This window comes from Bufo bufo, chromosome 1 (genome assembly GCF_905171765.1).
Source record: "Bufo bufo chromosome 1, aBufBuf1.1, whole genome shotgun sequence".
NCBI lineage: Eukaryota > Metazoa > Chordata > Amphibia > Anura > Bufonidae > Bufo > Bufo bufo.
The window spans coordinates 65,992,786-66,011,395 of NC_053389.1; the positions used below are offsets into that span (position 1 = coordinate 65,992,786).

The 18,610-nt window shown below is 44.2% G+C and overlaps 1 protein-coding gene across 1 annotated transcript; it reads left to right on the forward strand.

Moving 5' to 3' along the window:
* The first annotated feature begins 927 nt into the window (after window positions 1–927).
* Window positions 928–14,076, forward strand: LOC120996009 (T-cell surface glycoprotein CD3 gamma chain-like). Its single transcript, XM_040425612.1, has 6 exons — window positions 928–1,084; window positions 1,423–1,443; window positions 4,939–5,121; window positions 8,888–9,019; window positions 11,457–11,500; window positions 13,857–14,076. The coding sequence occupies exons 1-6, from the start codon at window positions 1,024–1,026 to the stop codon at window positions 13,923–13,925; spliced, it is 510 nt and encodes a 169-aa protein (XP_040281546.1). The 5' UTR covers window positions 928–1,023; the 3' UTR covers window positions 13,926–14,076.
* The last annotated feature ends 4,534 nt before the right edge of the window (window positions 14,077–18,610 follow it).

Here is an 18,610-nt window from a genome sequence, read left to right on the forward strand (position 1 = left end):
ATTAGTCATACTGGGGGCACTAATGGAGGCATTAATTATACTTGTGGGCAGTAAAGGGGGGCATTAATCATCCTTGGGGCACTAATGGGGACATTATTCATACTAGGGGGCAGTAATGGGGCCATTAATCATCCTGGGGGGCACTAATGGAGACATTAATCATAATGGGGGACAGTAATGGGGGCATTAATCATACTAGGGGGCTCTAATGGAGACATTAATCATAATGGGGGACAGTAATGGGGGCATTGATCATACTAGGGGGCTCTAATGTAGGCATTAATCATACTGGGGGCACTAATGGAGGCATTAATCATACTGGTGGGCACTAAAGGGGGCATTAATCATACTGGGGGCATTAATGGGGGCATTTATTATACTAGGAGCACTATGGGAGCCATTTAATGTCCTGGGAGAACTATTGGGGCATTATGTATATTGTGAGGGCACTGCAGGGGGTTAGGATGTTTAAAAAAAAAAGCAAAAAAAAACTATGAAATGTATCCATTTTTAATGCCCATTTTAAAAACAGAAACACTGATGCAAATTGGCCATGAAAAACTGACAGTGTATCTGTTTTTAATGGCCTTGTGCGAATGTACCCTTACCCTCAAAATCGTACAGCCATGGGTGGGCAGGTTTCCCATCCACATGTGCATTGGAACACAGTTTATCTTATGACTACTAAACTGACGGGCCCTGCGACCACCTGAGTTCATACTGAAGCAAACAAAGACCAACCTAGAACCTTACAGCGACTTTAGGTCTGTTGTGCTGAGGACGATACTGCTGTTGCATCCAAGATAACGACGGTAAAATACTGTTGTGCTACCACCTCATGAAACCGGAATATAACGTAATAAATCCAGAGAACCACTTTATATGTGAACACGTGACAAGCAGAGGAGCTCACAGGAAGACGGCGGCTTCTGCTGCCTTCTCTCAGTTTCCTGCACCTAAAGCTGGAGAGACGCGTTCACTGCTGGTCACTGACGTCGGCGAGAACCCAGCAGACACATCATTATGGTCCCCTCTCATCTCTGGCTAGTTGTTGCCTTGCTCGTTAAGGGCGTCTTTTCAGAAGGTATGTAGAGGAGGGGGAAATATTGCCAAAATATTTCAGATAGTCAACAAACTTGGATGCAGCTACACATATCAGAGTATGTATGAGGGTCAATTCACACGCGGCTGACTTGTTGCAGAAATGTTTTGCAATGGAAAATCAGTTCCATTCCTCCGAAGGTTATTTCTGCATGGATTTCTGCAAGCCCATTGCAGATGACTGGGTGAATAGGAGAAATCTACCCAGTGTGAATTCACCCCACTAACCATAGGGGAAATACTGCAATGATCAGTTGTCATGACTTTTATTTTATTTATTTTTTCTTTCTGTCTTTCCTGGAAATATCCGTCATATCAAAGATAAAGACAAACCCAAGGCAGGTAAGTTAACCTCTGCTTACGTAGCTTCTTAGAAATTATGTTGGACTTTAAAGGGTATGTTCACACACTGCTGTGCGTCTGACAACTGCGCTCCGATGTGATGCGCTTTAGAAACCAGTATAGACACCGTGGTACAATTGGGTGCAAAACGGGGGCTCTGCTGCACTATAAGTGTCTGTTATCACACAACGCCTGGGTGATGCTATAGATCGGGATATAGGGGTTCACGGGGACGTTAATATTGATTGCCTGCCCGCAGGATAGGTCAACAATATCAGATCAGTGGGAGTCCGACTCCGATCAGCTGTTATGCGGTAAATCCCAAACCGGAACTACACCGCTCCATCCCCTGGTGCTGGAGCTACTGCAGAAGAGCGGATCAGCGGGACCCTCACCAATCTGATACTGATGACCCTTTTAAACCTTATTTTTACGTTTGTTAATATACAGTCGTGGCCAAAAGTTTTGAGAATGACACAAATATTAGTTTTCACAAAGTTTGCTGCTAAACTGCTTTTAGATCTTTGTTTCAGTTGTTTCTGTGATGTAGTGAAATATAATTACACGCACTTCATACGTTTCAAAGGCTTTTATCGACAATTACATGACATTTATGCAAAGAGTCAGTATTTGCAGTGTTGGCCCTTCTTTTTCAGGACCTCTGCAATTCGACTGGGCATGCTCTCAATCAACTTCTGGGCCAATTCCTGACTGATAGCAACCCATTCTTTAATAATCACTTCTTGGAGTTTGTCAGAATTAGTGGGTTTTTGTTTGTCCACCCGCCTCTTGAGGATTGACCACAAGTTCTCAATGGGATTAAGATCTGGGGAGTTTCCAGGCCATGGACCCAAAATGTCAATGTTCTGGTCCCCGAGCCACTTAGTTATCACTTTTGCCTTATGGTACGGTGCTCCATCGTGCTGGAAAATGCATTGTTCTTCACCAAACTGTTGTTGGAAGAAGTTGCTGTTGGAGGGTGTTTTGGTACCATTCTTTATTCATGGCTGTGTTTTTGGGCAAAATTGTGAGTAAGCCCACTCCCTTGGATGAGAAGCAACCCCACACATGAATGGTCTCAGGATGCTTTACTGTTGGCATGACACAGGACTGATGGTAGAGCTCACCTTTTCTTCTCAGGACAAGCCTTTTTCCAGATGCCCCAAACAATCGGAAAGAGGCTTCATCGGAGAATATGACTTTGCCCCAGTCCTCAGCAGTCCATTCACCATACTTTCTGCAGAAGATCAATCTGTCCCTGATGTTTTTTTTGGAGAGAAGTGGCTTCTTTGCTGCCCTTCTTGACACCAGGCCATCTTCCAAAAGTCTTCGCCTCACTGTGCGTGCAGATGCGCTCACACCTGCCTGCTGCCATTCCTGAGCAAGCTCTGCACTGGTGGCACTCCGATCCCGCAGCTGAATCCTCTTTAGGAGACGATCCTGGTGCTTGCTGGACTTTCTTGGACGCCCTGAAGCCTTCTTAACAAGAATTGAACCTCTTTCCTTGAAGTTCTTGATGATCCTATAAATTGTTGATTGAGGTGCAATCTTAGTAGCCACAATATCCTTGCCTGTGAAGCCATTTTTATGCAACGCAATGATGGCTGCACGCGTTTCTTTGCAAGTCACCATGGTTAACAATGGAAGAACAATGATTTCAAGCATCACCCTCCTTTTAACATGTCAAGTCTGCCATTTTAACCCAATCAGCCTGACATAATGATCTCCAGCCTTGTGCTCGTCAACATTCTCACCTGAGTTAACAAGACGTTTACTGAAAGGATCTCAGCAGGTCCTTTAATGACAGCAATGAAATGCAGTGGAAAGTTTTTTTTGGGATTAAGTTAATTTTCATGGCAAAGAAGGACTATGCAATTCATCTGATCACTCTTCATAACATTCTGGAGTATATGCAAATTGCTATTATAAAAACTTAAGCAGCAACTTTTCCAATATTTATGTAATTCTCAAAACTTTTGGCCACGACTGTACAAGAATTCTCTGGGAATAAATATGTAACTGAATCAACATCTGGTAATTATACGCAGCATGGGGTCAGAGGTCATTATACCCAGCATGGGGTCAAATGTGTTGATTCCATTATCCTAATTGGAGGCCAAGGCGAAGGAATTCAAACACCTCAGAGGGGCACTTAAAACTTGTGGGTATCCAGTTTGGGCCTCAAAACAGAAGGAAGGAGAAGAAAAAGCACCAAGACTATTAGTGAGGGCGAGAAGCATGACAGAAGCAAGAATATGGTTATCCCATATGTAGCTGGGGTGTCTGAGAAACTCAAAAGGATTTTTAATAAACATCACATCCCTGTCTGCTTTAAACCCAGCAACACACTGAGGCAACAACTGGTTCACCCCAAAGACCCAACGCCTAAACACAAGATGGACAACATTGTGCACACAGTCTAGTGCAATGAGGAATGCTCAGAACTGTATATCGGCGAAACAAAACAACAACTACATCAGCGTATGGCTCAGCATAGAAGAGCCAAAACCTCTGGTCAAGATTCAGCCGTGTATTTACATCTAAAAGAAACAGGACTAGTTTTGTAGTATAGGGGATTATTCATATGGACCAGTTTTGTAGTATAGGCGGTTAGTAACGTGGACCAGTTTTGTAGTATAGGGGGTTATTCACATGGACTAGTTATGTAGTATAGGGGGTTATTCACATGCACCAGTTTTGTAGTATAGGAGGTTATTCACATGGACTAGTTTTGTAGTATAGGGGGTTATTAACATGGGCTAGTTATGTAGTATAGGGGGTTATTCACATGCACCAGTTTTGTAGTATAGGGGGTTATTAACATGGACTAGTTATGTAGTATAGGGGGTTATTAACATGCACCAGTTTTGTAGTATAAGGGGTTATTCACATGCACCAGTTTTGTAGTATAGGGGGTTATTCACATGGACTAGTTATGTAGTATAGGGGGTTATTCACATGCACCAGTTTTGTAGTATAGGGGGTTATTCACATGGACCAGTGTTGTAGTATAGGGGGTTATTCACATGGTCAAGTTTTGTAGTATAGGAGGTTATTCACATGGACCAGTTTTGTAGTATAAGGGGTTATTAACATGGATTAGTTATGTAGTATAGGGGGTTATTCACATGCGCCAGTTTTGTAGTATAGGGGGTTATTCACATGGACCGGTTTTGTAGTATAGGGGGTTATTCACATGGACCAGTTTTGTAGTATAGGGGGTTATTCACATGGTCAAGTTTTGTAGTATAGGAGGTTATTCACATGCACCAGTTTTGTAGTATAGGAGGTTATTCACATGCACCAGTTTTGTAGTATAGGAGGTTATTCACATGCACCAGTTTTGTAGTATCGGGGGTTATTCACATGCACCAGTTTTATAGCGATTCTATTGTATTAGTACATGTTATTGATATGTTATTGATGAAATCATCAGTATCGATCTCCTTTAGGTGTTTGGAGTTTTTTTTGTCTACAGTCTATTTTCTTTGCCAGTTGAGAGAGATGACAGTCTGTACCTGATAAGCGTCAAGGACTACACATGGCAAAAGGATGGCGTAATGTTGGCTAATGGTACAGACCTGAACTTGGGCTCTTTATGGAACGATCCTCGTGGAGTCTACTGCCGTATCAACAGTAATACTGAGAAAAAGGATTGTGTCCATGTGTATGTGAGACGTGAGTATACTCAGTGCTGTGCGGAGGGAAAATTCTGATGATGTATGGCGGGTGCTATGGACACCCTTCAAATCTTGGCTTAAGAATCCTGATGCAAAATACTGACCTTGTGAATGCAGGCTTAGGCCTCATGCACACAACCGTTTTTTTTTGCGGTCCGCAAAACGGATTTCCGTTGTTCCGTGATCCGTGACCGTTTTTTCTTCCGTGGGTCTTCCTTGATTTTTGGAGGATCCACGGACATGAAAAGTGAAAAAAAAAACGAAGTCAAGTTTGCATTGAAAATGATAGGAAAAACGGACACGGATCACGGACACGGATCACGGACACGGATGACTATCTTGTGTGCATCCGTGATTTTTCACGGACCCATTGACTTGAATGGGTCCATGAACCGTTGTCCGTGAAAAAAATAGGACAGGTCATATTTTTTTCACGGACTGGAAAAACGGATCACGGACACGGAAGCCAAACGGTGCATTTTCCGATTTTTCCACGGAGCCATTGAAAGTCAATGGGTCCGCGAAAAAAAACGGAAAACGGAACAACGGCCGCGGATGCACACAACGGTCGTGTGCATGAGGCCTTAGGCTGGGTTCACACGTGACTGATTAGGGGATTTTTCTGAAGTGGATTTTTGTGCGGCACATCTGCAGCGTTGTACAGCACCAACAGAGTGAATGAGTCTTTACCAATTATCATTCACAAATGGCAGAAAAATTCTGCAGCAGAGTCTGACCTGTGGTGCAGATTTTAAATCTTCGGCATGTCAGTTCATACCACGGATTTCATCACGGACTTCACTCTTTCCAGGTCAAAAAGTGAAATCTGCATTAGGCCTCATGCACACGACCGTGCCGTTTTTTACGGTCAGCAAACCGCGGATCCGCCAAAAACGGGAGCCGCCCGTGTGCCTTCCGCAATTTGCGGAACAGAACAGGCGGCCCATTGTAGAAATGCCTATTCTTGTCTGCAAAACGGACAAGAATAGGACATGCTATTTTTTTTTTTGCGGGGCCACGGAACGGTGCAACGGATGCGGACAGAACACGGAGTGCTGTCCGCATCTTTTGCGGCCCCATTGAAGTGAATGGGTCCACACCCGAGCAGCAAAAAATGCGGCTCGGATGCGGACCACGAAAACGGTTGTGTGCATGAGGCCTTAATCTGCAGCATTCAGCATCAATATCAGTGACAAAATGCAGAATCTTGGTGCACTTTTTTTCTACTGAAGATTGGTGGAAACACTGCAGATTTTCTGCTACAGAAAATCTGTAGCTAATCAGTCACGTGTGAACCAAGCCTTAGGGTTCCTGTGTATTAAAGGGGCTGTCTCATCGTGGATGTTGGGGGCCATATTGCTAGGATATGCTCCCAATGTCTGATAGGTGCAGGTCCCACCTCTAGGACCAGCACCTATACTTAGAACGGAGCCCACAAAGTGTTGGAGGGCGCATGCACAGCCACCCTTCATTCATTCCTATGTGAGTGCCAAAAATAGCCAAGCAGGGCGTTTTTTTTGGAAGTCCCATTGAAATGAATAGAAAGAGCACCGCTCCATTCACTATGGGGCTGACGGAGGTAGCGAGCGTGCCGCTCAGCTATTTTCGGCGCTCCCATAGAAATTAATGGAGAGTGGCTGTGCATGCGCCCCCTGTCACTTTGCAGGCTCCATTCTAAGGATAGGTGTGGGTGGGACCCGCACCTATCAGAAATTGTGGGCATTTCCTAGCATGGGAAAATTTCCGTCAGATCCACTTACATGTGGAGGTAGCTTTATTGTTACTCCACAGGTTAGGGGATAAGGTGGGTGTGTGACCGCTGGTCCCCCGCTGATGACGAGAAGAGGGTTTTCATGTGTCCATTCTATATGGGATTGCTGGAGGTAGCTCTTCCTGGCACTTCTATAGAGAATAAATGGGGCAGCAGTGTGAATGCTCAACCTATCACTCCATTCATACTGGTGCACAGGACCCCCATTCTTCTGATTAGTTGGGGTCTCAACAGTCACACCTGCACCGATCAGAACGTCCTGCTATGTTGTCGAGGTGAAGCTGACAGAGCTTTATTCTTTACCTTACTCTTTGCAGGCTGGTACAAGAGGCACATCATGGACCGTATTCTATATGAAGGGGAAGTCTATTGATATATCAAAATTGGAAAATAATTTATCAAAATATTATTCATTGTAAAGAAACGTGAATATGTCTGATGGAATTTTCTGCAGACATCCACATAGTAAAGGGCAGCTGTCACAGGACCAGGCCTGATGATGTTTTCACTGTCTGGTCATGTCAATCAAAATGCAGAGGGTGCGTGTCACGATAGGGGGCGGGAGGGAAACACCCCACCGAACATAGGAGGGAAATGGGTGAGGGAATAAGGCCTGGAAACTAGGGAAAGGAGATGGACACCTCCTAGAGAAAACCCTAATCAAAGTCCTGACTAACTACCAGTATGAACAGAGCCCAGAGGTAGGTGAGTTTATACACAGGAATACCTAATGTCCTAACTCACCCTATAGGACCCTGGTACTAATGTCAGGACTGAGACAACCTGTTCCTCCAAAAGGAAGGACGAACAGGAGTCTCCCTCAGGCCTTAATACAAATGACAGGGAAATGCAACACACAAAATAACCCAAACAAAATACAAAAGGGAAAGAAAACACTTAACTTCAAGTGGCTATGGCAGCACCAGGAACTCAGCCAAGATCTACACACCAGCTATCCACAACTCCAACAGAAGCTATAAACCGCATAGCATAGTGGGAGAAACAACAATAAATAGAGAAGGTTGAATGACCATAATAGCCAAACCTGGGGAAAGAAGGTGCGGCGAGCACCAGAAACAACACAGACGTCATTTGATCCAGACGGAAAACATGTCAGATCAAACCACGTGTTGCCAGTCTCACCGATCTCCTGCCACCTGTCGCGGGAACGTCCGTGATAGTGCGGCAGTTGCAGAGACAGCAGAGCCTCTAGGTGTAATGGCCACGCCCTCATTGCTCCTAGATACTCATTTGCATATATAAAAACAAAAATGTTCCCAGCAATGCGGGCACATATGAACACGGGACTAACACAGACACCTTTTTTCTGCCAAGCGCCCATGCAACAGGTCAGCCAGTTTCATAGGTACAGATACCCTTTAACATATGCCTGGTGGTCCTGGATTTAAAGAAATATTCTAGGATTTTTATATTGATAGGCCATCAATATTTGATCGGCGGAGTCCGATACCCCAACCAGTCAGCTGTTCCTAAGTAGTTCCGGTGCCGGAAGTCAGCACCGGAGCACTGCCCCCATTTACTTCAGTTCAGTGGACGACGCGGTATAGTTCCAGTACTGGCTTTGGAGAACAGACGCTCAATGGAGGGAAGGGGAAGGGGGTGTATCGGACAATTGCCAATTATATATTCATGGCCTGTCCTGAGGATAGGCCATCAATATTAAAATCCGGGAACACCCTTTAAGGTGGCCATTCACATTACAAGTATGTCAGCTGAACCTGATTGGGCTGTGCCTGTTCCAGTGTGCTGCGGTCCCTGGAATAAGATGATCAGCAGGGATGCTGGGAGTTGGACCCCTGCCGATCAGGGACTACAGCGCTCCGTACCTGGTAGTGACCGTGCCTGAATAGAGCAGGTTAGTCCCATACAAGTGAATGGGAGAGAGCTAAAGTAACCAGGCACTGACTACCTGACAACCAGTTCTTATACCAATCTGCAGCTATTACATGTATTCACTCCCTCTGTTTGTCAGGGTGCATGAACTGCATAGAGCTGGACCCGGGAACCATTGCTGGCTTTGTTGTGGCGGATGTCATCATGATCGGTCTTATCACCATGGCGGTATATTTTGTTTCTGGCTCGGAGACACGTCGACCAGGACGAGGTTAGAGGATGAGTCTTTTATTATATGGACTTTCATTCGTTAGCAGAGCTGCATGGATGGCGCCTGTATTGCATCATGGGTGTCAGGGACGCAGTGATATCGCATATCCTGGTACTGTGCAGTTTGAGGGGCAATTCACATGGGGCTGATTTGTTGCAGAAATCTCAATTTATCAAAACTGGTGTAAAGTGGAACTGGCTTAGTTGTCCATAGCAACCAATCAGATTCTACCTTTCATTTTTCAGAGCTCCTTTAGAAAGGTGGAATCTGATTGGTTGCTATGGGCAACTTAGCCAGTTTTCCCTTACACCAATTTTGATAACTCTCCCCCAGTGAGTGAAAGTCTGGTCCATGCACCTAAATTGGGTTGTATAGGGAGCAAACATATCGGGGTAGATTTATCAGACTGGTGTAAAGTAGAACTGGCTTAGGCTACTTTCACACTTGCGTTCAGAGAGGATCCGTCCAGACTTTACATTGAAAAGTCAATGGGGGACGGATCCGTTTGAAAATTGAGCCATATTGTGTCATCTTCAAACGGATCCGTCCCCATTGACTTACATTGTAAGTCTGGACGGATCTGTTTGCCTCCGCACGGCCAGGCGGACACCCGAACGCTGCAAACAGCGTTTGGGTGTCCGCTTGCTGAGCGGAGCGGAGGCTGAACGCTGCCAAACTGATGCATTCTGAGCGGATCCGCATTCACTCAGAATGCATTGGGGCAGTACGGATGCGTTCGGGGCCGCTTGTGAGACCCTTCAAACGGAGCTCACAAGCGGAGCCCTGAACGCTAGTGTGAAAGTAGCCTTAGTTGTCTATAGCAACCAATCAGATTCCACCTTTCATTTTCCAAAGGAGTGCTGAAAAATGAAAGGTGGAATCTGATTGGTTGCTATGGGAAACTAAGCCAGTTCTATTTGACACCATTTTTGATAAATCTCCTCCATCGCATGAATTAATTTTTAGTTCACATCACAAATGTTCTAAATGACCAGAATCCGACAGAAAAAAGCCTGCGTGTGTCCCCATGTGAAATCGGAGGCATACACAGGTACAGTTAGTGCCCATGCCCTTGTAGACTGTACATGTTATACTAGGGTGCCTTCACACATGGCAGACTGAAGATCAGTTGCATTCGTCTGGATGGGGCTTGCAGAAATTCATGTGTTTGCCACCAAAACAACCCCATTCAGATGAATGGAACCGATTTTTTGCCACAGAAATTTTCTGCAATCAAATCTGCCAGGTTATCCAATTCTAAAAATGCCCCCCACGATGCCCAGCCCCCTCCTATGGATCATACTTATCCCGTCACTCCGGATCCCTGCATGGCCGCCACTGCATCTTCCCATCGCACAGATCAAAACTTCTGGCGTTGGGGGGTGCAGCCAATAGCAGGCCGCGACGATGACCAGCCCGCTTTCATCACGAGTGACGTCGCCCGTCATGCTAGGGAGGCTGGCCATGCATGGATCCGGAGTGACATGGGTGCTGGGGAGCTGGGTAGGTATGATCTATAGGAGGGGGGCATTTTTAGAATTGGATGACCCCTTTAAAGGGTTTTTCCGAGACTTATATTCTGATTACCTATCCTCTGATTAGGTCATCAGTATCTGATTGGTTGGGGTCCAAGACCCGGGACCCCCACGGATCAGCTGTTTGAGAAGGCAGCGGCGCTCGCAGTAGTCCTGCCGCAGCCTTTTCATAGCTTTGCCTATCACAAATGGCATAAGGCTGAGGCTACACGGTGACATCAGTGTTGCGCAGCATGAAGATCATGCAACATCACATCTAATGATTGTCAGTGGGGTCGTGATTACAGGTCTAAAATAGTCGTGTGGCGGCAAGTGGCAGACAAGTTGCACAGATGTTTTTGGTCTCACGACTTTTCTGTCAGATTTTTCTGTCACACAACACGTCGCTGTGGAGCCTCAGCCTAAATCCCACACCGAAGCCCTGTTCACATTTCTGCGTCCATTTGATGTTTGCAAAAAAATCAGTCCGTGTTTCATCCGTGAAGATGTCTGTGATGTCCGTGTGACGTTTTTTTTATTCCATGGACACTACTCAGATGAAAATTAATTTCCAAAACATCTCCTGTCAGTGGTCAGTGAAAAACGGACTAAACACGGTCGCAATACGGATGCCATCCATAAACTATAATGTCACGGACCAGAGAAGTGCATGCCTGACCAACGGTCAGTAAAAATATAATGATATGTAAACAGACACGTGAAAAACGGCAATGTGAACAAAGCCTAATTATCATTACGATCAGTATTTTCAGTCTTATCGTTGTCGTGGGTGGCACTGCTCCTGTGCGCGGCAGGCGGCACCCCACACACGTGTGACACTGGAGCGTGATAAAGGCTGGTTAAAAATTAAACAGTTTATATGATTGATGTGTTAATCTTGTAACTTATTTAACCTTTTACAGCTTCTGACAAACAAAACCTGATTGAAAAGGATTCTGACTATCAGGTGAGTGGCAACGTGGCCTGTGGTATGTGACACAAAACTGCATTATATGGACAACCCATTGGTTTCAATAGGCACTATGGAAAGCTTCACTTTCCCCGTGGTGCTGCTACCAGGGAATAAAACACTACAGATTACAGTTCATCGCTCAGGGTCACAGTAATGGGCAGTCCTTTTTTCGTCAAAAAAGGGATTGTTAAGTGTGGAGAACCCTTTTAAAGGGATTTTCCAGAACCCCAAGGGCTGGGGATGAAAATGAAAAAAGAAGCAATACTTGCCTGCACAATACCCCGCCTTTCCAGCTCTGAAACAATGACATACGTGACTACTCTAGGCCAGTGACTGGATACAGTTGTGCACAGCTATAATACGGCCATACCTGTATGTACTGCAACTCTGGAAACATAGAACTCCAGGGGCAGCAGAGTGGAAGCGTTGAAACGGAGAGGAACTGAACATGAGTATACAGTAGGTTCTGTTTTTTTAATGGTATAACATTTCCAGCCTTCAGATAAAATTTTTGGGTGTCAGTCAAAAGAATTTTCAGTCCTCCTTCACACATTTTTTGTTTGCCCTATTTTTGGGCTAAATAAAAAAAGACAGGCATTTTTTCTGATGTATTTTAGGCATTTTTGTACAATTCGGTGGCATTTTTATAAATAGTGGGGAAATTGCGGCATGAAGTCCACGGAAGTGCTTCCAAGTGCTTCCTTGGATTCCTCCGCTCCACAAAATATAGGACATGTCCTATCTTTTGCCATATCTTGCAGATCGTGGACCCATTCAAGTCAATGGGTCCGCATCCACGACACGGAGTGCACACGGCCGGTGCCCGTATATAGCAGACTAGCTGTTTGCGGTCCACAGCATGGACACAGAGCTCTTATTGTCGTGGGAATGGACCCTTAGGGTGCCCTCATACTTTGCACCGAATTTATCAAATGGCGCATGGTGTTGGTTAAATTTGATACATATTCAAACTTAGCACTTTTGGCTAGACATGCTGCCGTAGTTTTGTTTGCACTTTTTTAATGCAACCTTCTATTGGATCAAGTTTGCAACTTTTTTGAGACTTTTCAAAAAAGTCCCAGAGATAAATCTGGAGTGAATCTCATTAATGTACGGTATATCAAAACTGGAGTGGTGTAAAAATTCAGAAAGTCACAAAACTCTAACAATTTTTGTGCAAGTAACCCCCAAATCCCTATTTTTCGAGGAATAATGGAGTGCATGGCGTGATAAATTCCACCTAACTAATTTTTAGCTGCACTATTTAGTTGTTCTATTAACAGAGAATTTTTTTTAACAAAACACTATTTTTCACCTTTCACATTTTCCTGGTTATTAAAAAGAAAAAAAATACTAAAATAAAAATGACATAAAAATAAAACCCCATGTATCATCAAATTAAGGCGCAAAAATTATTTACATAACCATAAATTTATGACTTTTTAAAATGCATGTACTAAACAAATACACATAGATGGGGGGTGGGGGTATTATTTTTTTCCTCATATGCTTTGTCAAATCATTTCTATGTATAACAGTTTACTATCCCGCTATGTTTGTGGGGCATTTCTTTTTTGTTGAAAAACACAAAATGTTTAGACTCTTCCGATATGACATGTATGATATTCATCAATGTATTTGGTGATTCTAATAAAATTTGTTTTAGAAAAACAAGCAAAATGTCCCTGGTCAGGAAAGGGTAATGGACATTTTCCACAGTAGAGACTCCCATTAAATAAATGTTATATCTTATGAAAGTAGACCTATGAGATACCTTGGTGCCTTCCAAATCGACCCTAGAAATGTCAACCAGGTATTTAGAAGAACAAGATAAAAAAAAAACTTAAACATTAAGGGTATATTCACATGTGGCAGAAATTTCATTTCAAATTTTAGAGAAGAATTCTGGAGTGCAGGTTAAGGGCTCGTTCACACAAACGTGTACTGCCCGTTGCAGTATTGCGGACCGCATTTGCGGATCCGCAATACACGGGCACCGTTCTGTGTGCATTCCGCATCACGGATGTGGACCCATTCACTTCAATGGGTCCACAAATCCGGAGATGCGGAACGGAAGCACTACGGAGTGCTTCCTGGGGTTCCGTTCCGTGCCTCCGCACCGTAAAAAGATAGAACATGCTCTATCTTTTTGCGGAACGGAAGGATCGCGGACCCATTCAAGTGAATGGGTCTACAATCCCTATGCAACTGCCCCACGGACGGGGCCCGTGCATTGCAGACCGAAATTTGCAGTCCACAGCCCGGGCACGGGCTTCACACGTTCGTGTGAACGAGCCCTAACTCAACACATAATGACCAATTTAATTTTCTTTGCTTTCTTTTTCTCAAGATATTGGGACGCCGTGATGACGACCAGTACAGCCATCTTGCAACGCGCCCTAAAAGAGGAGGCTACTGATAGCGCCGGGCACTGGATGTGTTTGCGTTCTCTTAACATTTCGCAATGTTGTTGCTGTCTTCGGTAGATGTTTTTGACGTACAGCAATGGAAACTTTTCTCTGTTCTTGTCTGTTTTTCTGTGCTGATTAAATGCATGAAAACAACGGAAATCCTGTGGGGGGTTATTTAGCTGACATAGTGGGGAGAATCTCCCACCTGTGAACTACATCTTCAAAGCCGAGCTCGAAAGTCTGAGCGCACAGGAAGTGGAGACAAGAAAGAGAGAAAGAAGAGTGCAATGTAGAAGTGAGGGTAGAAATATCATACATCGAAGTAACTGCAATTTGTATACAGTAATGGACCCTTTATCAGGGGCAGATTAAGTGGCCCAAAGCCCTGGGGTGTTCCTCACGCATATGCCCTAGGAGTAAAAAAAAAAAAGAATATTGTACAGTATAGGACCTTCTCTTAAACATATTTAAATATAAATTACATTCAGCTCTACCAAACATACAGGAGACAATAGCACTAAATACCTCTTACAACCAGTGATGTCTCCTCTAATGTTGATGTTCTTTTTCCTAATATTTTTCATTGGGAGCAGACCACCATGATGACTTCTTTCAGCCGCATCTCATCTCTGTAGAGATTGCCATATAGACATCTTAGATTCCTCACTGTCATCCTCGCCCTGTTGCCCCAACAGTGTTATCCTTCTGCTGCGCCCCCAATACTGTGCCTACTGTGAAATGCCTGTAATAGTGCCATACAGGTGCCCCCCCTTAGTAATATTACTGTCACGGCGGGGAGTGGGGGAAACCCCCCACCGTGCGGTGTCAAAAGGTAAAAGGGAATCAGCCTGGCCAAAAGGAGTAATAAGGGAGCAGGTCACCTCCTACAACATCCCTAATCCTCTCCCTGACTCCTCACCGTATGAGCGGACCCCGATGGTGGGACGGCTCATACCCTGGATACCTAATATCCTGAGTCGCCCTGGAAATCCCTCACTTAGGAGCAGGGGAGAGACGACCTGTTCATCCCAGTCATGGAGAAACAGGAGTCTCTATCTGAGGCCAGGCTGCAAGGAGAGGGGAACACATACAGCATATGGAGATGGCAGGTAAGCGACACTTATAAAACACTTACCTGCCACAGACACACTGACTGGAACCCGTGCACAAGTGCTGGTGTCCACACCAACATTAAAGGACACAGCACACACCACAAACCACACAGGAACCCAGGACACCCATAGCTGCAATAAACATAAGACAGGGGAATGTCTAGCAAACATGACACCAAACACCACCAGACATGTAACACCAAACTAGACATACAAACACCCTGAACTTAACCCACTCCATACAAATAGGGACAGGAAGGGAAGGAGACACTGGGATAACATTGATGACCACAAGGGTGGCCCTCACTGGACAGATGGAAAAAGCCAGGAACAGAGCACCACCAGGATACACCAAGGCTGGAGGAACCCCCAGCTTCAGGCATCCAGCAGAGGCTAAATAGCCCAAGCAGCCACACCCACACTCACACAAACCCAGTGTTCACAAAACACTAGGAAGGGAGTTAACCCTTCCAGCACCAGACAGAGGAAGGAAGCCACTTAAAGGGGAAGTGCACACACAAGCATACCAAACCACGTAACCACCGGCAACAGCATGCGTGGCAACCATGTCACGGCAATCACCCAGAAGGCCGAGACACTGCCACCGCATGCTCTTACAGCAACACGTTGCCGCGGGCAACCGCAAGTGTGGCAACAGTGTCACAGCGTACACCATAGGCCGTGACAATTACTTCCAAAGGTCCCACCAATAGTAATTCCCTCCCAGAGTACTTCATTAGTAATAGTGCCCCCTACATTACCCAAATAGTGATAATGCTCCCTGAGTGTGCCCCATTAGCAGTAGCGCCCTCCATATTGCACCCACTGATAATAATGTCCACTGCAGTACTCCCAGTAATAACATTGCCCTCATTCTCCCCCCAGTATTAATAAAGTCCCTCTATAAGTCATTCCTATTGAGCTCTCAATAGTAATAATGCCTCTTTATAGTGGACACAGTAGTAATGATGCCCCTATAGCGCTCCCAGTAGTCACACTGCCCTCAGGAGTTATAATGACTTCTATAGTGCTCTCAGCACTTATAATGCCCCATGTAGCGCCTCCAGTACTTATGTGTCCGCAGTAGTTATAATATGCCCCCTAAAATTTCTAATGCCCCCCCATGTAGTGCCCTAGTAGTTATAGTGTCCCTAGTAGTAGTTCTAAAATAAAAATAAAATCTAAATACTCACCTTACTCCCGCTATCTTGTGATGCAGGACACAGGCCTTTTTTTGACCTGCAGCCTGAGTTGCCTGCATCCTAGCGAGCGCAGTTGCAATGATGTCATCTTTTCGCAGCTCTACTGACTGATAGCCTGTGGCCTATGAGAGTGAATCACGGGGATGGGAGCCATTGGCAGCATTCAAATGTGGAGCACTGGGCAAAACATTCGAGGTCCAAGAGACATCGAGGAACATTGGTGGGCGTTTTGGATGTCCATGGCTCTCCCAAGAGCCTTGGGCCCAGGGCGGCTGTTCAAAACAGACTATTGTAATTCGCAATTGCCCTTTATATAATTACATGGTTAAAGCGGTTGTACGGCCACTTAAAATATTTTTACTAAAAATGCTCAGATTGCTTTAAAATAATAAAAGAAGTAATACTTTACTGATCCCCTGCCACTTCCCGGGTCTCCCGGTGGTCTCTGTACTTTCCGACGGGGACCTATTACAGTCAGATGTCCATGCAAACAGAGACCAGGACGTATTTTTTCATTCTTTTAAAGCATTCTGTGCATTTTTTTTTTTTTTTTAAGCAGTCTTTAATGAAATCTTTGACCTCAGCCGTGTTAGCCCCCCCATATCAAAATTTTTGAACAAAACATATGCAATTGGTTAGATCTTTGTTAGATCAGGTTAGATCAATTGTTGTTTGCGTTAGATCTCATACAGAAGTAGAGATATTAACAGTTATTTGCAGGGGGGGCTAACCCGTCATCAGCCCCCCCTTATCAAAAAATTTACCAAAAAATTAGCTATTTTGGAAGATATTTGTTAGATCAGGTATGATCAACTAGTTGTTTTGTTAGATCTCACATAATTACAGACTTACTAAGTGATTAATGAGGGGGGGCTAGCCCCCCCACATGCAATTTTCAGGTAAAATTTGATGCAGAGTAATAGGCCTTCGTTAGATCCGGTAAGATCAAGTGGTTTCAACGTTAGATCTCATTTAATTACAGAGATATTTCACATAAAAACACAGATATTAGGTAGTATTAAATAGGGGGGTTAGCCCCCCCACATGCAATTTTCTGGTAAAATTTTATGCAGACTAAAAGGCCTTCGTTAGATCCGGTAATATCAAGTGGTTTCAACGTTAGATCTTATATAATTACAGAGATATTATGGATATTTGGTATTACGTCAGGGGGGGCTAGCCCCCCCACATGCAATTTTCTGGTAAAATTTGATGCAGACTAAAAGGCCTTCGTTAGATCCGGTAAGATCAAGTGGTTTCAACGTTAGATCTTATATAATTACAGAGATATTATGGATATTTGGTATTACGTCAGGGGGGGCTAGCCCCCCCACATGCAATTTTCTGGTAAAATTTGATGCAGACTAATAGGCCTTCGTTAGATCCGGTAAGATCAAGTGGTTTCAACGTTAGATCTCATATAATTACAGAGATATTTCACATAAAAACACAGATATTAGGTAGTATTAAATAGGGGGGCTAGCCCCCCCACATGCAATTTTCTGGTAAAATTTGATGCAGACTAATAGGCCTTCGTTAGATCCGGTAAGATCAAGTGGTTTTAACGTTAGATCTCATATAATTACAGAGATATTATGGATATTTGGTATTACGTCAGGGGGGGATAGCCCCCCCCACATGCAATTTTCAGATGAAATTTGATGCAGACTAATAGGCCTTCGTTAGATCCGGTAAGATCAAGTGGTTACAACGTTAGATCTCATATAATTACAGAGATATTATAGATATTTGGTATTACGTCAGGGAGGGCTAGCCCCCCCACATGCGATTTTGAGGTAAAATTTGATGCAGACTAATAGGCCTTCGTTAGATCCGGTAAGATCAAGTGGTTTCAACGTTAGATCTCATTTAATTACAGAGATAATTCACATAAAAACACAGATATTAGGTAGTATTAAATAGGGGGGCTAGCCCCCCCACATGCAATTTTCTGGTAAAATTTGATGCAGACTAATAGGCCTTCGTTAGATCCGGTAAGATCAAGTGGTTTTAACGTTAGATCTCATATAATTACAGAGATATTATGGATATTTGGTATTACGTCAGGGGGGGATAGCCCCCCCACATGCAATTTTCAGATAAAATTTGATGCAGACTAATAGGCCTTCGTTAGATCCGGTAAGATCAAGTGGTTACAACGTTAGATCTCATATAATTACAGAGATATTATAGATATTTGGTATTACGTCAGGGAGGGCTAGCCCCCCCACATGAGATTTTGAGGTAAAATTTGATGCAGACTAATAGGCCTTCGTTAAATCCGGTAAGATCAAGTGGTTTCAACGTTAGATCTCATTTAATTACAGAGATATTTCACATAAAAATACAGATATTAGGTAGTATTAAATAGAGGGGGCT

Coding starts and splice junctions, on each gene's coding strand:
- LOC120996009 (XM_040425612.1), top strand. CDS start 1,024: ATGGTCCCCTCTCATCTCTGGCTAGTTGTTGCCTTGCTCGTTAAGGGC. Junction 1,085..1,422: donor TAAGGGCGTCTTTTCAGAAG/GTATGTAGAGGA, acceptor GTCATATCAAAG/ATAAAGACAAACCCAAGGCA. Junction 9,020..11,456: donor GACACGTCGACCAGGACGAG/GTTAGAGGATGA, acceptor AACCTTTTACAG/CTTCTGACAAACAAAACCTG.